Source organism: Sturnus vulgaris, chromosome 30 (assembly GCF_052056855.1).
Source record: "Sturnus vulgaris isolate bStuVul1 chromosome 30, bStuVul1.hap1, whole genome shotgun sequence".
NCBI classification, from domain to species: Eukaryota; Metazoa; Chordata; class Aves; order Passeriformes; family Sturnidae; genus Sturnus; species Sturnus vulgaris.
In genome coordinates, this window is record NC_142272.1 from 248,647 (window position 1) to 270,054 (window position 21,408).

The following is a 21,408-nucleotide window of genomic DNA, read 5'->3' on the forward strand; positions in this document are numbered from 1 at the left end:
CCCTCCCCGGGCGGGTTGGGGTGGGTTGGACAAACCCCAGATTTGTTTTTTTCCCCTCCCCAGCAGGGCTGGACTGAGCCGGGGGCACCCCGGCGGCTCCAGGGATAAATGAGCTCATTCCAAACCCTAAATTACAGCAGGCAGGGGCTGGAGCCCGGAGCCGGGCAGGCAGGGGGGGAATAACGGGATAACGGGATGGGATCAATGGGATAACGGGATGGGATAATGGGATAGCTGGATGGGATGGGATGGGATCAATGGGATAACGGGATGGGATGGGATCAATGGGATAACGGGATGGGATAACGGGATAACGGGATAACGGGATAACGGGATGGGATGGGATGGGATGGGATGGGATGGGATGGGATGGGATCAATGGGATAACGGGATGGGATGGGATGGGATCAATGGGATAACGGGATGGGATGGGATGGGATCAATGGGATAACGGGATGGGATAACGGGATAACGGGATGGGATGGGATGGGATCAATGGGATAATGGGATGGATGGGATGGGATGGGATCAATGGGATAATGGGATGGATGGGATGGGATGGGATCAATGGGATGGGATGGGATGGGATCAATGGGATAATGGGATGGATGGGATTTTATTTCTCAGAGGTTTCACAAGCACAGCACGGGGAACGAGGCTTGGAGCGCTCGGGGCTTTTTCCTGAATTTTGGGGAAGCCGAGTTGGGTGCGGGGGGGTCAGGAGAGCCCCTGGGGGATCCCGGAGCAGGAGCTGGGTCTGAACCGGGCCAGAGCCCAGAACCGGGCCACAATTCGCGGCAGCGCCGCGTGTGGCCCCGCAGGGAGGGCTCCGAGCTCATCGCGCCGCAATTAACGAGCGCGATTAACGAGCGCAATTAATGAGCTGTCAGCGCGGCCGAGCCCGCTCCGAGCGTGACTCGGCACCGGAGCCACCCGGGCCACCGTGATGGAGTCACCCTGGCCACAGGGCCGGGGACACCCTGGCCACCGTGATGGAGTCACCCTGGCCACAGGGACACACCTGGGCCCGGGGACACAGAAAGGAACAGCCGGAGGCTGCACTGGGGACACACCTGGGCACGGGGACACACCTGGGCCCGGGGACACACCTGGGAACAGCCGGGCGCTGCACTGCGCTGCAGCTGAGCTCAAAGTCACCGCCTTTAAGAGCTCCCCCCCCCGGGTTTGGGTTTGACTCCCAAAGTCCAGCCTCCAGTGGCGTTCCCTGCTCGCAGGATGGCCCAGGGCGTCCCCGCGGCCACGGGGACCCCGGCGTGGCCGTCCCGGGGGGCTCAGGGTGTCCCCGCGATGTCCCCGTGGCTGTCCCGGGGGGGCTCAGGGTGTCCCCGCGATGTCCCCGTGGCCGTCCCGGGGGGCTCAGGGTGTCCCCGCGATGTCCCCGTGGCTGTCCCGGGGGGCTCAGGGTGTCCCCGCGCTGTCCCCGTGGCTGTCCCGGGGGGGCTCAGGGATGTCCCCGTGGCTGTCCCGGGGGGGCTCAGGGTGTCCCCGCGATGTCCCCGTGGCTGTCCCGGGGGGCTCAGGGATGTCCCCGTGGCTGTCCCGGGGGGGCTCAGGGTGTCCCCGCGATGTCCCCGTGGCTGTCCCGGCTCAGGGATGTCCCCGCGGGCTCCGTGTCCCCGTCTCCCAGCGCAGCAATCCGGGATGATTCCCTCCCCGGCTGCTCTGCACGGATCAATTCTCCCCCAGAGCCCGACCCGGCAGCGATTCACGGCTGGAGAGCGCGGGGGGAGCGCTGCAATTATCCCGGAACATTCCACGGAATCAGGGACATTTCCACGGGATGAGGGACATTTCCACGGGATGAGGGACATTCCCATGGAATCAGGGACATTCCCATGGAATCAGGGACATTCCCATGGCACTGGCGGCAGCAGCGCAAGGGCTCCTTGGGCTGGGAGAATCCAACCCCGCACGGGCACACGGGAGACAGGAGGCAGAGACTTGGGAGCCCGGGGGTGGCCAGCAGAGCCCGGGGATGGCCAGCAGAGCCCGGGGGTGGCCAGCAGAGCCCAGGGCTGTTCGCCACGGCGGCTCCCAGAGGGCAGCGGCTCGTGGCCCGTGGGCGAGAAGGACAAAGCGGGGAAGGTTTGGAAGGAAGGAAAGGCAGACGCGGAAAGCTGGGGCTGCTCAGCGGGGCCGCGTTCCCGATCCCGGGGACATCGGGAGGAGAGGAAAAGCCGGGAGAGGTCACCCGCACCCCGGGGTGCAGAACGCCGAGCCGATTAATTGTTCCAGCCGGCTCCAGGGAAGGAGCCCTGCGTGCATCCCGAGCCATTTCCACCCCCCCAGCTCAAACTGCAGCGAGATTTAAACCCTGAAATGTTATTTTTGGCTCTGGCGACTCCCGTGTCTCTGCCTGTCCCTTTAAAACGCTGCTCCCTCTGCCCCGTGATTGATTCCGGGTCCTTCCTCGTGTCAAAACAAAAAAAAAAAAAAAAAAAAGAGGAATAAGAATAATAAAGGAACAGTGGGCAGCGCTGGGTGAGGAATCCCCGGCCCAGCAGCCCCGCGGAACATCGTGCAAAGCCCCAAAATCGGGACTTTCCCCCCGAGAATTATCATTTTTTTTGGTAGGATACTCCCCAGAGCTCCCGGCACTGACACAAAGAGCCCGGCGGGTTCCGGAGCCCTCCCCGCCCCTCCGCCATCCTCCTTGGCCACAAGGGCAGAGCGTTTAACCGCGAGGAGGTAAATAATTTAATTTACATTTCTATGGCTCGGCTTCTCCCCGAGGGCTCCTCAGGCACGGCCCCGCCCGGAGCGCAGGTGCGCGGGCAGGGGGGGCACCGAACATCTGGCGGAGGGCGAGCGGAGCCAAGGACGGCCCGGGCAGATCCTCCCCAAACTCGGCTCCGCCTCCGCCTGGATTGCAGCCAAACGCCCGCGGCGCAGGAAACACCCGGGCTGCCACAGAAACGCCGGGCCCGGCGGGATCGGGGCTCCTCCGCCGCCAGAGCCTCGGGGCTTTGGGATGGAGCGGCTGGAGGAGCCGGGTCACGAACACCTGGGCACACCTGGGCACACCTGGACACACCTGGGCACACCTGGGCACACCCGGGCACACCTCGGCACACCTGGGCACACCTCGACACACCTGGGCACACCCGGGTACACCTCGGCACACCTCGACACACCTGGGCACACTCGGCCCCGGGCACACCTGGGCACACCCGGGTACACCTCGACACACCTGGGCACACCCGGGCACACTCGGCCCCGGGCACACCTGGGCACACCTGGGCACACCTCGACACACCTGGGCACACTCGGCCCCGGGCACACCTGGGCACACCTGGGCACACTCGGCCCCAGGCACGCCTGGGCATACCTGGGCACACCCGGCCCCGGGCACATCTGGCCCCGCAGCCCCTCCGGGCCGGTGCCGGAATCACACCTGGAACCGGAATTTCAGGGACACGAACCCAAAGTGGCCCCGAAATCTCGGCGGGAGAGCAGCGAGGATTCCCCGCGGCACCGAGCCCGTCCCGGGGAACAAATCCCTAAAATCCAGCGGGACGGATCCGTCCCGGGGAAAAAAAATCCCTAAAATCCAGCGGGACGGATCCGTCCCGGGGAAAAAAATCCCTAAAATCCAGCGGGACGGATCCGTCCCGCTGGATTTTAGGGATTTTTTTTCCCCGGGACGGATCCGTCCGAGGGAATGGATCCCTAAAATCCATCGGGATCCAGCGGGCACGGAACCGGGAATTAACAAAGGCAATTAGCGGGCACGGAACCGGGAATTAACAAAGACAATTAGCGGCCCTTTCCCCCCCAGCCCCGCGCTCTCCTCCCGCTGCCGCGGAATTCCTGCCCCGAGGCAAACAGAGCCCGGGCCGGGCGCTGCAGGAGGAAAAATTGGGAATTATCGGGAATTTTGAGCCTTTCACTCGTGTGGCGAGGGAATCGCGAGCCCCTGGGGCTGCTGGCAGAAGAGAAAGGGTTAAAAAAAAAAAAAAAAAAGAGGAAAAATGAAATAACGATAAAATCAAATTTCCCTGCCAGGTTCCAGCTCTTGCTGCTGTTCCCCGCTGCTCGCTCGGTGTCACCCGGCAGCTCCTGGAGCAAAAATCCAGGAGCTCTTCCCGAAGTTTTTCCACAAACAGACGGGGGAGGATTCACGGGGTGCGAGAAAAGCGGAACAGGAAACTCCGACCCTGCCCGGAACCAAGGACGGAAGGGTACAAGTAATTACAGTAATTAAATCCCAACGGTGGCCGGTTAATTTGTAGCAGGGAGCGGATCGGAAACTCCTCTGGAGAGGGGCCAGGGCCGGGAGGGGCTTTGGCAGGACCTGGATGAGCGGCTGGAATTCCCGGAATTCCCTGGGAATTGGGAGAGGGAAACTGAGGCAGGAGAGAGCCAGGGGCTGGATTTGGGAACAGCCAGGGCAGAGCGACAGGACAGGGGGGCCTGGGGGGGCTGTGGGAGCGGCCCCGGCCCTGGATCGGCCCAGCCAGGCCCGGCCCAGCCAGGCCCGGCCCGGGGGAGCTCAGCTCGGGGCTGTCCCCTCGGAAATGGTGCTGCCCCGTTGCCTCAGAGCTCCCCAAACACGACCCTAAAACCAATCCCAGAATAGAAATGGGCTCGACCCTAAAACCAGTCCCAGAACAAAAGTGAGTTCAACCCCGAAATAAACCCTAGAACAAAACTGGGCTCGGCCCTAAACCCAGCCCGGCCCTAAGCCCAGCCCAGCCCGGGGGGTCCGGCCGGGCTCGGCCTTGACCTTGGGGCGCTCCCGGAGGAGCCGCGGCCCCGTTCAGCCTTTCGGGCCCTGCAGGGGCGATTGTGAGCGGGGCTGGCAATGCGGCGATGCCTTTATGGCCTGGAAAAGGTTTTGTGTGGATTTATCTCCCGGGGAAGGGCGAACGCAGGAGAATTCGGGCGCTGGAAGGGCCGGGCTTTGTCCCTTCACGGCGGCACGGAGGGGAAAAACCCGCGGGGCCAGGGGGTAAAAATCCCCCAAAATGGGGAGAGGGAATTCCTGAGGGGTGGGAGATCACCGTGGGGGGAAAACTGAGTTTGTGGATGCCGGGATGGGCAGGGACGCTTTGGGAATAACGATCTGCGGGAGTCCGGGGGAGCCGAGGCCGCTCCGTGATCATTCCCGCAGGAACGGGGGGTCCTGTCCTCCCCTCCCGGCCCTTCTCCCATTTCCACCCGGCAATTCCCTTTATTCTCCTCCTTCCCAGCTCCAAAGCACCAAGAATTTTCCGCCAATGCCTGCATCAAAGCTCGTTTTTGTGCCTTTCCCCGGAGGTTTTTGGCCAGCCTGCGGCTCCCTTCCCTCATCCAGCCGCATTCCCGGCTCCTGCCTGCGCCGAGCCGCCAGCACTGCGGTAATTAAAGCTTTTAAAAAAGGAGAGCAGCAGCAGAATAAAAAAAAAAAAAAAAAAATCGGCGTTTGCCTCTTTTTGCCTCTCGGAAGAGCCACCTGTTTTATCGAGCCGGGATTTATGGGCCCATTAACGCGGAGCTGCTGCTCCCACCCTGATGAGGTTTCGGTGACCCTCTTCTCCCCGCAGATTTATGGCTCCTCCCATCCCCACTCCAGCCTGCAGCTCCCGGATTTCTCTCTCTCTTCCCCCAAAAATCGCCCGCACTCGGCTCTCCAGAGCTGCTCGCTTCTCCCTGAGCGGGGTCAGGTATTTTGGCGCAGGCTCTTTGTCTTTAATCCTTTTTTTTAATTATTATTATTATTATTCCAGGAGGGGACCCGCGCTGGGAGGTTTGAGCCTCGCTCTGTGCCGGGATCAGCCTCGGGCAGCAAACACGGACACGAGCCCCACAGAATCCCCACAAAAATCCCGCAGAATCCCCACAAAAATCCCACAGAATCCCCACAAAAACCCCACAGAATCCCCACAAAAATCCCGCAGAATCCCCACAAAAACCCCACAGAATCCCCACAAAAACCCCACAGAATTCCCACAGAATCCCCACAGAATCCCCACAAAACCCTCCCGGCTCCGCTCTGCTCCCTGATCACGTCCCGGCCCCCCCAAAGCAGCCCCGGGGCGCCCCAGAACCTTCCCCGGCCCTTCCCCCGCTCGGGCTCGCTGATGTGGAAACACAAAGCCAAGGTGACCCCGAGCCCGCTTTCCCCGCTCGCCACCGGGGCTGCGGCACCGAAACCTCGCTCCGAGCGCATTGAAATTCTGCTCCGAGCGCACTGAAATTCTGCTCCGAGCGCACTGAAATTCTGCTCCGAGCTCACTGAAATTCTGCTCCGAGCTCACTGAAATTCCGCTCCGAGCTCCCTGAAATTCCGCTCCGAGCTCCCTGAAATTCCGCTCGGAGCGCACTGAAATTCTGGGCTGGGGAGAATTCCCGAATTCCGGGTGTGGGGAGTGAGCAGGGGGGAGAAGGGAACTGCAGTGGGGCTGCGGGGGCAGGGAGAGCTCAGGGTTGGGTCCTGGCACCGGGAAAGGCTCATTCCCAAATTCCCGGCACTGCAGAGAACCGGGAGAGGCTCATTCCCAAATTCCCGGCACTGCAGAGACCGGGAGAGGATCATTCCCAAATTCCCGGCACTGCAGAGACCGGGAGAGGATCATTCCCAAATTCCCGGCACTTCAGGGAACCGGGAGAGGATCATTCCCAAATTCCCGGCACTGCAGAGAACCGGGAGAGGCTCATTCCCGAATTCCCGGCCCCGGGAACTCCTCCCCGGGGCTCCGCGAAGGGGAAGGGCAGGAAGGAATCTCCCAACAAAAGGGAAGGGGAGGGAAAAACGGGAAAACGGAAAGACCAGCCCGGGATCGTCGGCTCCGGCCACTTAAACCCGGCCTGGGTCTCTGAGCCGCTCCTTTGGGGTTTAATCTCCCAAATTCGGGTCTCGGGGTTAATTCCCGGTTAATTCCCGGTTAATTCCCGGTGCCCGAGCCCCTCCCTCCCCGTTCGGAAACACCCCCGGGCCAAGCGGCCAAAACCCTGGGCCAGTGGCCCGGAGGCGACCCCGGCTCGTGCCCTGCTCGCCCCGCTCTGCGCCGGCTGCAGATTTATTCCCACCGGGAATTTCGGGCTTTCATGGTTTTATTGTTTTAATCGGGCCTATAAAAAATAAAACCCAAACCCATATATACATGAATGGCTGGAGCAGAAGAGCTGGGCCGAGCGGTGCCGGAGCAGGTGCTCCAAACTGCTCCGAGAATTGGGGAGCCCGAACCGGGCCGGGATGGGCCAGAACCGGGCCGGGATGAGCCGGAACCGGGCCGGGATGGGCCCGATTTAAAGGGGTTTTTCCATCCTGCTCCCTGCATTTCTGGCCGCCTGGTGCTGCTGTTTGCCCGTGCTCCAACATCCCCAGTACCCCAGCATTCCTAACATTCCCAGTATCCCGAGCATCCCCAGTATCCCGAGCATTCCCAGTATTCCCAGCATTCCCAGTATCCCCAGTATCCCCAGTATCCCCAGCATTTCTGTATCCCCAGTATTCCCAGCATTCCCAGTATCCCCAGCATCCCCAGTATTCCCAGCATTCCCAGTATCCCCAGTATCCCCAGCATTCCTGTATCCCCAGTATTCCCAGTATCCCCAGTATCCCCAGTATCCCCAGCATTCCTGTATCCCCAGTATCCCCAGTATCCCCAGTATCCCCAGTATCCCCAGCATTCCCAGTATCCCGCTGCCGGCAGAGCCGCGCGGATCCCGCGGCTGCCGCAGAGGGGCGGAGCGGCCTCGGCTCCAAACAAAGCATCCTTGGGAGGAAAAAGGAGAAAAAAAAGGAGGAAAAAAGGAGGAAAAAAAAAAAAAAGAGATTTCAGCTGCGGGGCCGCGCCGAACCCAAGCCCCGATTTTTGGGGTGTTTAAATAAAACCGGGGCGGGCTCCAAAGGGAACCCCCGGTCCTTGTGCAGCCCCCAGGACTCCTGGGGAAGGGATAAAACCCCAGGCACGCCCCCCGTGTTTATGTCTGGCTTTTCTGGTTTATTGTTTTATTGTTTTATTTTTTTTAATCGTCAAGCGGCAGCGCGGCTGGGCTTTAGACAAGAAGTTTACAGAAAAATCCTGCAAGCTCCGGCGCCTTTGGAGGGCTGGATAAATCCTGGATAAATCCTGGATAAATCCTGGATAAATCCTGGATAAATCCTTTTCCTCGCCAGCCCATCCCTGCTGGTTCTGGGATATCCGCGGCGCTGATAACGAGCGCTGTGTCAGAGCTGCTGCCCCCAGGAACCGCGATTTGTTCTCCCAGTGAAATAAAAACGATTTACAATTGTCTGGGAGCAGCAGGCGGGGAGCGAGCGAGGCCCCAGAGCAGCCGTGACTTAAACCGGGCTTTAACTGCGGGAAATTCGGGCTGCCAGGAGAGCAGAGCCCGGCTCAGAGCGGGTTTAACTGCGGGAAATTCGGGCTGCCAGGAGAGCAGAGCCCGGCTCAGAGCGGGTTTAACTGCGGGAAATTCGGGCTGCCAGGTCTGAGCCGAGCTCAGAGCGGGTTTAGCGTTTGGGTCGGGCTTTGAGACCCCTCCCCACTCTGCCGAGCCCCCAGGCCCCAGCCCCATTTCGGGCGGGTTTAGGGACAAACACGGCGCAGGTTCTGCAGTTCCTGGGAGAAACCCAGCCCAGGCTTAGCCCCTGAGCCGGGCTCAGGCTCCAGCTTTGGTGCGGAGCCTTTGCTGCTCCTCCCCAAGCCCAGGAGCACCAGAACGGCCCGGCTCCCCTGGGGGATTCTGCTGCCCTGGTCGGGTTCCCAAATCACAGAAACCCTCCCTGCTCCTCAATCCCTGCTCCTGGTGAGAGCTGTGACGGCAACAGGCACGGGAAAAGCATCCCAAGCCCAAAGAAACCAGGAACTGATCCGGGAATCCCAACCCCAAAGAAACCAGGAACTGATCCGGGAATCCCAACCCCAAAGAAACCAGGAACTGATCCGGGAATCCCAACCCCAAAGAAACCAGGAATTGATCCGGGAATCCCAATCCCAAAGAAACCAGGAACTGATCCGGGAATCCCAACCCCAAAGAAACCAGGAACTGATCTCCTGGGGACAGTGACACCCTGGGGACAGTGCCACCCTGGGGACAGTGACACCCTGGGGACAGTGACACCCTGGGGACAGTGACACCCTGGGGACAATGCCACCCTGGGGACAGTGCCACCCTGGGGACAGTGCCACCCTGGGGACAGTGACACCACGGGGACAGTGACACCACGGGGACAGTGACACCCTGGGGACAGTGCCACCCTGGGGACAGTGACACCACGGGGACAGTGACACCCTGGGGACAGTGACACCCTGGGGACAGTGACACCCTGGGGACAATGCCACCACGGGGACAGTGACACCCTGGGGACAATGCCACCCTGGGGACAGTGCCACCCTGGGGACAGTGACACCCTGGGGACAGTGACACCACGGGGACAATGCCACCCTGGGGACAGTGCCACCCTGGGGACAGTGACACCCTGGGGACAGTGACACCACGGGGACAGTGCCACCCTGGGGACAGTGACACCCTGGGGACAGTGCCACCACGGGGACAGTGCCAGGGCCAGCCCCAGCTCTGTCCCCCGTGGGCTCCTGGCCACCACCCGGACCTTGCCAGCCCTGGCTCCGTGTCCCACACGTGCTCCTCCTGCAGAGCAGTTCCAAGAACTGCCAAGGAATCCCAGCCAGAGGAATGATAAAGATTTTAACTTACAGGAAATGCTGCTATTAAATAATATTTAAGTCTTAATTATATTTTAAACCAGCCATTTTGGAAAAAAAGAAGTTCTATTACGGCGCTTTTGTAGTTAAAGGTCTGTCAACATTTCCATTTCAAACCTTCATTTCTAGGGGGTTTATAATTTGGCCATAAAAATTCATTCTAGGCTGGAACTTGGCAAACAGGGGCTCAGCCTAGGAGCAATATTTTTTATTATCCAATTTGGTTTAAATTGGTTTGGCCGTTTTTAAGTTATAGGAGTGTAAAAAATAAACGTTTACTGTTTTCAGATGCCTTCTCAAGCTTATTATTATTCAAAATTAGCCTTCCCCTGCCCACGTCCAAAAGCAGCTCCAGAGAGGGGTGGGGGAGAGCCCCGGGCCTGTGACAGGGCAGCAGTTAGGCTCAGCTCAACCCTGCTTCTCCTGCAGCTTCTCCTGCAGCTTCTCCTGCAACCCCGAGCTGCTGCAGCACTGCCAGCAACCCCCGAGCTGCTGCAGGAGCCCCTGCACTGCTGCAGCTCCACTGCAGGAACCCCTGCACTGCTGCAGGAGCCCCTGCACTGCTGCAGCTCCACTGCAGGAACCCCTGCACTGCTGCAGGAGCCCCTGCACTGCACAGCTCCTGCTGCAGCCCAGGGAGCCACAGCCCTGCTGGAACCCCCAAACTGGGAACCCCAAACTGGGAACCCCAAACTGGAAACCCCAAACTGGGAACCCCAAACTGGGAACCCCAAACTGGGAACCCCAAACTGGGAGCCCCCAGACTGGGAACCCCAGACTGGGACCCCCGGAGCTGCCTCCCCGCCCTGGGGCGGTGCCAGGGGAGCCCCCCCTGCCTGGGGAGGGGTCAGGGCCGCTCTGCCCCCTGTGCCCGCCCCAAAAAGGGAAAAACCCCTCGGGTTTGGGTGAGCCAGGCCCAAAGCCCGGCCCAGCCATGCTGGAGCTGTTTGGGGTTTGGTTGAGCCAGGCCCAAAGCCCGGCCCAGCCAGGCCTGTCCCTGGCCATGGAGCTTTAGGGACAAATTTAGGCTGCAATAAACGCTCCCAGCTCCGTTAATGCCGAGGCCTCGCTGCCATAAACATCATTTCTGTTACATGACAAGATGAGAGGATACAATGAACCTGCAAGGAGAGCAGGAAAAAAAAAAAACCCTAAAATTAAAAAATGATTTTGTGGCCCCGTGCAAAGCTCTGGGCTGGGCGGCTCCTGGAGGCTGCAGCTCCAAACTGGGCCCAGGGGACAACGTGGCAAACTGGGGGGGCTGAGGAAATGCCCGGGTAACTGCAGCCGTGGGGCCAGCGAGCAGCTGTGGGGCTTGTGAAGGGAGCTGGGGCACGCAGGGAGGGCAGGGGGAGTCCGAGTCTTATTAAATATATTCAATATTGCAGCCCTGTAAATACATTCAATATTGCAGCCCTGTAAATACATTCAATATTGCAGCCCTGTAAATATATTCAATATTGCCTCAACAGGCCGGGTTCGATTCCCTAATGAAGGTTTAATTCCTTAATTAATGAGCGGAGCTGTCCCACTGCAGCATCTCCCGATTCCCAAATTCCCAGATCGATCCCACCAGGAAATCCTGGCTCCAGGAAATCCTGGCTCCAGGAATCCCTCTCTGCCTTCCAGCACATTCCAGAGGCAGCCCCAGCTCCCTCCTGCCCCATTCCTGCTCCCAGAGGGGGAATTGGGAATCGGGAATTGGGAATTCTCCTCCTGCCCCATTCCTGCTCCCAGAAGGGGATTCGGGAATCGGGAATTGGGAATTCTCCTCCTGCCCTTGCAGGGAGTTGCTCAGGCTCGACCTTGGGCAGCATCTGTGTCTCGCTGGCTCAGCTGTGCCAGCGGGAGCCGAGCAGCCCAAAATATCCCGGATAACCCCCCTGCAGCCCTGGCAACCCAAACATGTTTACAGCCCCCAGCACACACACGGCTATTCCGGGTGCTCTCCGCGGGCCCCCGGCAGCTTCTCCCGGGCGGGAACGAGGGGAAAAGGAGGGGAAAAGGAGGGGGAAAGGAGGGGGAAAGGAGGGGAAAAGGAGGGGGAAAGGAGGGGGAAAAATGAGGGGAGAAGGAGGGGAGAAGGAGGGGGAAAGGAGGGGGAAAGGAGGGGAAAAGGAGGGGAAAAGGAGGGGGAAAGGAGGGGGAAAGGAGGGGGAAAGGAGGGGAGAAGGAGGGGGAAAGGAGGGGAGAAGGAGGGGGAAAAGGAGGGGGAAAGGAGGGGAAAAGGAGGAGGAAAAGGAGGGGAAAAGGAGGGGGAAAGGAGGGGGAAAGGAGGGGAAAAGGAGGGGGAAAGGAGGGGGAAAGGAGGGGAAAATGAAGGGGAAAAGGAGGGGAAAAGGAGGGGAAAAGGAGGGGAAAAGGAGGGGGAAAGGAGGGGAAAATGAAGGGGAAAAGGAGGGGAAAAGGAGGGGAAAAGGAGGGGGAAAGGAGAGGGAAAGGAGGGGGAAAGGAGGGGGAAAGGAGGGGGAAAGGAGGGGGAAAATGAGTGGAAAAAGGAAGGAAAAAAAAGAGGAAAAAAGGAAGGATAAAGGGTTTAAGGCATAAACGATGGGGCTGGTGTCAGCTACAGAGGGAAGGAAGCAGCTGCCGGGGCACAGAATTAAACGGGAAGCAAAATAAATCGATTTTTAACTGTCACAGAAGCGGGGCCGGGGCTGGTGTCACAGAGCTCGGGCTGGGCAGTGCTCAGGAGGCTGAGCCCAAATTCTGGGGAGCAAAACACGGAAACCCACGGGAGGACGCTGGGATTCACACCGGGAGGGTTTTAAGGGATGACCCGACCCAGGAAACACCTGGAAACACCTGGAAACACCTGGAATTCCACAGGGAGGATCCTCAGCCCTACAAACCAACCTGAACTCCCTGCCCAGCCTGGAAACCAGGCCCCAGTGTCCGCCCAGGCAGCGCTGTGGGAATTGATCCCCATCCCTGGAATGGGGCTGTGGGGAATTGATCCCCTGGATCCCCACCCCTGGAGCAGGAATTGATCCCCTGGAACCCCTGGATCCCCCTCCCTGGAGCAGGAATTGATCCCCTGGAACCCCTGGATCCCCATCCCTGGAGCAGGAATTGATCCCCATCCCATTCCCATTCCCTGGATCCCCATCCCCATTCCCATCCCCTGGATCCCCATTCCCTGGATCCCCATTCCCATTCCCTGGATCCCCATTCCCATCCCCTGGATCCCCATTCCCATCCCATTCCCATTCCTGAAGGACGTCCTGGCAGGGCAGAGCCCGCACAGGTCAGGCTGGATCCCCATCCCTGGAACAGGAATTATCCCCATTCCCATCCCTGGGGCAGGAATTGATCCCCATTCCCTGGATCCCCATTCCCATCCCCTGGATCCCCATTCCCATTCCCACCCCATTCCTGAAGGACGTCCTGGCAGGGCAGAGCCCACACAGGTCAGGCTGGATCCCCATCCCTGGAATGGGGCTGTGGGGAATTGATCCCCATTCCCATCCCCATTCCCATCCCCTGGATCCCCATCCCCATTTCCATCCCCTGGATCCCCATTCCCATCCCATTCCCATTCCTGAAGGACGTCCTGGCAGGGCAGAGCCCGCTCAGGTCAGGCTGGATCCCCATGAATCACCCCCAGCACTGCCAGGATTCCTGCATTTCCATATTAACATGAAGAATTGTCGGAATTACCCATAAGCAGCAGGCTGGAACAGCCAGAGCAGGAAGCAGCCACCTTTATATGTCATTTGTGGGAGATTGTGGGAGATTAAATTTAAATACATTGTTGTTTGCCTTAATTGCTTGTTTGAAGCCGATTTTAGGGCCGTGTGATTGAAGGGCTCACACCATTAAGTGCTCAAACACAGCTAATACATTTTATAAATGGCCTGCACAATTTCACAGGCAAAGAAGTTTCAGATAAAAAGCAGCCTCCCAAAAAGGGAAAAAAAAAAAGAAAGAAAAGGCAAAAGGAGGAAGTTCACCTGCAAGAGGGGAGGGAAGGATCTGGGTGAGGCTCGTGCCACAGTGACCAGAAAGCTGGGAAACCCCAAATAAACCCTAAATAAACCCCAAATAAACCCTAAATATGTGTTTTTAACACCCTCAGGAGCTCCCAGGTGAGGGGTTTGACCCGTTTCTGTGCTATAAACAGAAACAGCAGCACAGACCCCTCTGGGATGCAGAATTCTCTTTAATTCCAGCTGAAGCCCCGCAGGAGGCAGGGAGGTGTTAAATGGACTCAGGACCTGGACACACACGGGGTCCTTGGGATGGATTAACCTTCCCAAACCCATCCCAAACCCATCCCAAACCCATCCCAAACCCATCCCAAACCCATCCCAAACCAGTCCCAAACCAGTCCCAAACCCATCCCCAACCAGTCCCAGCCTGGGAACGCAGGGGAGCAGGGTGAGCACATCCCTGAACATTTCACTCAGAGCCACAGTTCTCCCCAAAAATGGCATTTTGAGGTCCCAGTGCTTCAGAACACAAAGCCCCAAATCCTGCCCTGCACTTCCAGGGCAGCCCCAGGGTCCAGCAGATCCCATTAAATCACCAATTCCACCATCCCCAGAGCCCAGCAGATCCCATTAAATCACCAATTCCACCATCCCCAGAGCCCAGCAGATCCCATTAAATCACCAATTCCACCATCCCCAGAGTCCAGCAGATCCCATTAAATCACCAATTCCACCATCCCCAGAGCCCAGCAGATCCCATTAAATCACCAATTCCACCATCCCCAGAGCCCAGCAGATCCCATTAAATCACCAATTCCACCATCCCCAGAGCCCAGCAGATCCCATTAAATCACCAATTCCACCATCCCCAGGGTCCAGCAGATCCCATTAAATCACCAATTCCACCATCCCCAGGGTCCAGCAGATCCCATTAAATCACCAATTCCACCATCCCCAGGGTCCAGCAGATCCCATTAAATCACCAATTCCACCATCCCCAGCTTCCAGCAGATCCCATTAAATCACCAATTCCACCATCCCCAGAGTCCAGCAGATCCCATTAAATCACCAATTCCATCATCCCCAGCTTCCAGCAGATCCCATTAAATCACCAATTCCACCATCCCCAGGGTCCAGCAGATCCCATTAAATCACCAATTCCACCATCCCCAGGGTCCAGCAGATCCCATTAAATCACCAATTCCATCATCCCCAGCTTCCAGCAGATCCCATTAAATCACCAATTCCATCATCCCCAGTTTCTCCCAGTGCCAGAGAGCCCCGAGCTCAGTTTTGGGACAGCACCCTGGAAATTTAATTCCCCTGGAAATTGAAGGAAAATGGGATGGGAGCATCATTTTCGGTAGAATTTAAAGGAAGCTGGAGGGAAGATGTGCCCGGAGGAGGAGGAGGAGGAGGAGGATGTGCTTCCTCCTGCCCCCTCCCCTGTCTCATCCAGCGAACTCCCCACAGCCCGGGCAGGAGGAATCCACACGGGGCAGGGAAAGCCCATCCCAGAATAGAATTTTGGGGAGCAGGAAACCACGTGCAGCCATCACCTGTCACATTCCCAGCTGCTCCCGGCCCTGGGGGCCCTGCATTTATCTGGGAACGAGGCCCAGAGCCAGCCCCATCCATCCCGGGAGGGCTCTGGTGGGAGCTGAGCCAGGATTTGCAGAGCCCAGCTCTGGTTTCTTCCCGGGATCCCCTGGGGCTCAGAGCCCAGAGTCAGGATTTATTTGCCCATCCCAGCTCTGATTTCCTCTCAGGATCCCCTGGAGCTCAGAGCTCACATCCAGAATTTATTTGCAGATTCCTGGGATCCCCCGGAGCTCAGAGCTCCCATCCAGAATTTATTTACAGATTCCCGGGATCCCCTGGAGCTCAGAGCTCCCATCCAGGATTTATTTGCAGATTCCTGGGATCCCCCGGAGCTCAGAGCTCCCATCCAGGATTTATTTGCAGATTCCCGGGATCCCCCGGAGCTCAGAGCTCCCATCCAGGATTTATTTGCAGATTCCCGGCCCCCCCCGGAGCTCAGAGCTCCCATCCAGGATTTATTTGCAGATTCCCGGGATCCCCTGGAGCTCAGAGCTCACATCCAGGATTTATTTACAGATTCCTGGGATCCCCCGGAGCTCAGAGCCCACATCCAGGATTTATTTGCAGATTCCTGGGATCCCCTGGAGCTCAGAGCCCACATCCAGGATTTATTTACAGATTCCTGGGATCCCCCGGAGCTCAGAGCTCCCATCCAGGATTTATTTACAGATTCCTCTCAGGATCCCCTGGAGCTCAGAGCTCCCATCCAGGATTTATTTGCATTCCCGGGATCCCCCGGAGCTCAGAGCTCCCATCCAGGATTTATTTGCATTCCCGGCCCCCCTGGAGCTCAGAGCTCCCATCCAGGATTTATTTACAGATTCCTGGGATCCCCCGGAGCTCAGAGCTCCCATCCAGGATTTATTTACAGATTCCCGGCCCCCCCTGGAGCTCGGAGCCCACATCCAGGATCTATTTGCATTCCCGGCCCCCCTGGAGCTCAGAGCTCACATCCAGGATTTATTTACAGATTCCTGGGATCCCCCGGAGCTCAGAGCTCCCATCCAGGATTTATTTGCATTCCCGGCCCCCCTGGAGCTCGGAGCTCTCTGGCCGTGGCACACACCAGCCCCAGTCCCACATTGGGGCCGTACCTGTCCGCAGCCCGGGGCGCTGCACACGAAGGGTCTGTCGTCCCCCATCCTTCCCTTCCGCAGCCTGGGGAGCACAGAAAGCACAGAAATGGTTAAACAGCCCCAAAAGCCCCCGCAGCACCGGCAGGAGCTGCCCCCTCTGGGATCTGTCACTCCCTGCGATGGGAATTATTGCAGCCCGGGTTTAGGACCTGGGGGGGCCTGGCTGGGATTTTACAGCTCGAAGGGAACCCGGGCAGGTCTGGGGGCTTCCAGCACCCCCAGAGGGTCCTGCAAGGTGGGGACAACACCCGAGACCCCCCAGCACGGCCCCACCCGCCCTCCCTCGGCATTTACGGGATCAGGGAATACCCTGGGAGCCACAGGGATCAGGGAATACCCTGGGAATATTCAGGGAATACCCTGGAATATTCAGGGAATATCCTGGCACCCACAGGGATCAGGGAATACCCTGGAATATTCAGGGAATACCCTGGAATATTCAGGGAATATCCTGGCACCCACAGGGATCAGGGAATACCCTGGGAATATTCAGGGAATACCTTGGGAATATTCAGGGAACATCCTGGCACCCACAGGGATCAGGGAATACCCTGGAATATTCAGGGAACATCCTGGCACCCACAGGGATCAGGGAATACCCTGGAATATTCAGGGAACATCCTGGCACCCACAGGGATCATCAAAGGCAGCCCAGGGATCCCCTGCACACAAACAAACCAGCAGGGACAGTGGCAATCCACGGGAAAACAAAGTGTGAGCGAGCAGCCATGCAATAAATCCAATCCTCTCTGTGCACACGTTATATTTTCAATGGGAGAGAACTAAAATTTGTCATTTAATTAATTAAGGGATTATAGGAGTGGTGCTCCGTTTTACAAGGCAATAATCGGGCTCCCCAGTGGGTAAACTACCAGGCTGATGGCAGGGGCAGTTTATCACGGATTACAGCCAAGGATAACAAAACACTCACTCCTATTATGCTACAAGTGAAGCTGTTCTCATTAATAAAAAATAAGAGTAAATAAAGTAAAGCCTTCCTCCCCCCCTCCCAGCCTCAAACTCAGAAATAACGGCTCCCTCCACCCGCTGATATTTTTACAGGGATTTTTAAAAGCTCCAATAAAGCAAATGCTGCGTGCTGGGGGGGCGGGGGCTGCTCTGGGGGGTCCCAGCACCTCCTGCTCGGAGCTGGGGGGTCCCGGAATGGCAGGAGGGGACCCAGGGGGGGACAGGGAAGGGTTTGGGGCTGGGGGATTGCTGGAATGCCATGAAGGGACCCAGGCTGGGCAGGGAAGGGTTTGGGGTCGGTATTTTTGGGAGCTCGGATTTATGTCACATTTAAATGGGATAAACGCCCTCCACCAATGCTGGCACTGGAAGAGGCGCAGGGAGGAGCTGGGAAATGCTGGCAGCACAACCCTGTCCCTGCCCAGCAGCCCGGGGATGGCATTCCACTGCTCTGCTGGGCTTGGAACGCTGGGCACGGCCAGGGAGAGGGGAAAGGCACGGGCGGGGTGGGCAGACACAAATCTGAGAGAGGAAAAGCTCAGAGAGAAACCTGAAACGGCTCAGAGAGAAACCCTGAAACGGCTCAGAGACAAACCCTGATGTGAATTAAAAGCTCACACAAACCCTGATGTGAATTAAAAGCTCACACAAACCCTGATGTGAATTAAAAGCCCAGACACAAGCCCTGATGTGAATCGAGAGCCCACAGCAGGCCAGGTTTCCCGGGCTGCTCACTCCAGCCCCGCTGCCCTGCGGCTGCACCACAAGCCCAGGCCAAGGGGCAGCTGCAGGGGAGGCTCCCGTGCCAGAACCCGGCCAGGCTGGGACGGGCACCGAGCCCTGGAGGGCAGATCCGGGCAGGAACGGGCACCAACGGGTTAATCCTGAGCCCGACCAGGCCTGGGATTAATTCTGAGCCCAATGAGTGCCCAGGCCAGCCCAGTTCAGTCTGGGATTAATTCTGAGCCCAATGAGTGGCCAGGCCAGCCCAGCTCGGTCTGGGATTAATTCCGAGCCCAGCCAGTCCCAGCCCAGCCCGGCTCAGTGTGGGTGACGGTGCCAAGCCCCGGGAGCCGAGCCAGGAGCAGCTCCAGAGCCCAGCCCAGCCCAGCCCAGCCCAGCCCAGCACAAACAAACCCATTCAGACACAAACGGGGCTGCAGGCACCGGCCCAGCCCCAGCACGGGCACAGAAAACCACAAGAAGCGGGACTATTATTATTATTATTATTATTATTATTATTATTGTTATTATTATTGTTATTATCGTTATTTACGGCGGGCTGCAGGAGGCTCTGGCTGCCAGCACAACACAAAACCTGCAGCCCCAGGAGCTCGGGTGAGCGCGGGGAGGGCAGGAGGAAGCAGAGCTGTGCCCCAGGCGCTCCAGAATCTCCCACATTTCCCTGAAAATGGCAGGAAGGAAGCAGAGTGCCGGGAGGCCGGGCCAGGAAAGGCTCCGTGTTGTTTTCCCGAGCTTCCTGAGGCTCGGGATCAGCGCCCAGCCCTGGATGGGCTGGGGGTCAGCAGGGACACCTGGACACAGCCCTGGCCCTGCCAGGTGTGCTGGGGGGACACCAGGGCTGGCTGTGCCCTCCCTGGGCCAGCCTGGGGGTCCTGGGGGGCACTGGGGATGATGGGGGGCACTGGGGATGATGGGGGGCACTGGGATCCACCTTCAAACCAGGGGAAAACAAAACAGCTCAAAGCTCTTCCTGAACATAACCAGGGCAACAGCAGGGTGGGGGTCCCAGCCCCTTTTCAGGGCCAGTTTGGCTTCTGGTGGTCCCAGACTGGATCGGGAGTGGGCAGGGGGCGGCTCCTGCCCCCCTGAGCTCCCCCAGCCCCCCTGAGCTCCCTCTGAGCTCCCCCTGAGCTCCCCTTTCCCCCCCCGAGCTCCCCTTTCCCCCCCGAGCTGTCCCTGCCTCTCCCAGCCCGGATCCACCCCTGGAAATTGCGAAACACTTCCAGCCTCGCAGGGAGAGGCTCCCCCCGGGCGGCTCCCGGGCCTGAACTCCAGCTCCAAAGTTATTTTGGGGTGTGAGGGAAGGAGGGAGAGCGTTTGCTTTGTCACCAAAAAGCTGAGAGAGCTCAGAACTGCCGTGAGGGCGAGAGCTGCAAGCCCAGCTCGGGAACCACAGCACCCTCACGCTCCTAAGGCCAATTCCAAGTGAATAAACTGGAATATTGGCAGGGAACTGGCTGGAAACAAATCCCCCGCGGCACTGCGCGGTTTGCAGTGAAACCTCGGCCCAGCCCAAGCATTTCCCTGGGGAGAGGATCCCCACAAAGGCAGGGCCCCGCTGCCCAGGGGTGCTGGGAATGTGAAATCCCCAATTTCCTGCTTGGAAGAGCCCCAGGACAGCCCTGGAGTGTGGCAGCGCTCCTGTCACAGCCCCAGCACACAGGGACAGCACAAAGCGGCTCCCAAAGCTCTGCCAGGAGCTGACAAATCCCAAAAAGGGGTTTGGGAAAAGGGACAGAGCCCCTGGGAAGGGACAGGGACAGAGCCCTGGCACACCCAGAGCAAACCCAGCCAGGGCAGGCTTGGCTCAGACACAAAAAGGTTTTTTTTTCTCTTCACTTAAAGCAACAAAGCCCAGCCTGGCCCGGGCTGTGCCAGGGACACCCCAGAGCCCCCACACGGCATAAAAACCTCCCGTGGCCAGCAGGGTCCGTGGCCAGCAGGGTCCGTGGCCAGCAGGGTCCGTGGCCAGCAGCCTCCTGGCCTGCGGCACCGGGTGCTGGCCAATGTCACCGCACACGGGGGACGGTAACTGGGCTTAAAAACCCAAATGTGAGGAGCCAAAGGGGGTTTAGGAGCCCCAGGAGCTCCCTGTGCTCACCCCAGCCTGCCGAGCCCCTCGGGGGTTTGGGGGCACCAGCAGCAGCCCCTGCTCCTCTGACAGCCTGGACTCAAACGGGCTGCTCCTCAACCCCGATTGTCACCAATACCTGTCACCAATACCTGTCACCAATCCCTGCCACCAATCCCGATTGTCACCAACCCCGATTGTCACCAACCCCGATTGTCACCAATCCCGATTGTCACCAATCCCGACTGTCACCAATCCCGACTGTCACCAACCCCGACTGTCACCAATCCCGACTGTCACCAACCCCTGTCACCAACCCCGACTGTCACCAATCCCGACTGTCACCAATCCCTGTCACCAACCCCGACTGTCACCAATCCCTGCCACCAATCCCGGCCACCAACCCCGATTGTCACCAACCCCGATTGTCACCAACCCCTGCCACCAATCCCTGCCACCAATCCCGATTGTCACCAATCCCGACTGTCACCAATCCCGACTGTCCCCAACCCCGACTGTCACCCCCCCCGCCCCACTCCAAGCCAGGCTGGCAGTGGGCACGGCTCCTCCACGGAGATTTCCAGCCCCCAAAAATCTCCGTGCAACATTTCCGCGGCAGGAAATGCCACAAACACCTGGGAGCAGCCGGGTGCTGCTGGGGGAGCAGGGACCTTGCAGGGTGGCCCTGAGGTGACCTGGGGACCGACCCGGGCCAGAGCAGCTGCCCAGGGGATTTGGGAGCCCTCACTGAACCCAGAGCGGGTCTGGGCTCTGTTTGGGGGCTGCAGGGACTCCCTGAGGGGGGAGCAGCCTCCAGGAGCCCCCAAGCCTGGTTTAAGCCCTGGTGTAAATCCTGGTTTAAGCCCTGGTGGGGCTGGTTAAACCCAGCTCCAGCCCCAACCCCAAACTGCCCCAGGAAAAGCTTTATTTTCCTCTTCCCAGCCTCCCCGAGCAGCAATTCCAGCGCAGAGGCTCGGGCAGGATCCAAGCTCTGGGATCCACCCGGGGCTGTGCTGCAGATCCTCGGCAGCACAAGGAAATAAACCCGGGTTTAGGGGAGCAGGGAGAGGCCTGGGCGAGCCAGGGCTCCCCAGCAATCCCAGTCACAGCTCCTCACAGCCCCAGCAATCCCCAGCAATTCCCAGCCAGGGCTCCTGGCACAGCAATATTTCACCTCGGAAATGCCTGAGTGACCCAGAACCTCGAGTCCCATTTCCTGAAATTATTTCTGCACTTCAGAGCCCTGGTTTCAATGAAAGCAGCTGCAAACGAGGCACCAG

At 58.8% G+C, this 21,408-nt stretch overlaps 1 protein-coding gene and 1 long non-coding RNA gene across 3 annotated transcripts in view; one reads left to right on the forward strand and one right to left on the reverse strand.

Moving 5' to 3' along the window:
* The window catches only part of LOC106863618 (cyclic AMP-dependent transcription factor ATF-7), a 35,293-nt gene extending 18,861 nt beyond the window's left edge, over positions 1 to 16,432 (reverse strand). For both annotated transcript variants that reach the window (XM_088180691.1, XM_088180690.1), the window contains exon 1: positions 16,303 to 16,432. In XM_088180691.1, the coding sequence (XP_088036817.1) occupies positions 16,303 to 16,350 (48 nt within the window). In that variant the 5' untranslated portion in view covers positions 16,351 to 16,432. The remainder of the gene's footprint in view (positions 1 to 16,302) is intronic.
* LOC148220821 (uncharacterized) lies at positions 2,455 to 5,381 on the forward strand. The gene is made up of 3 exons (XR_015808792.1): positions 2,455 to 2,709; positions 4,027 to 4,202; positions 5,214 to 5,381. It is a non-coding gene; the product is annotated as an uncharacterized LOC148220821 (long non-coding RNA).
* Positions 16,433 to 21,408: the final 4,976 nt, after the last annotated feature.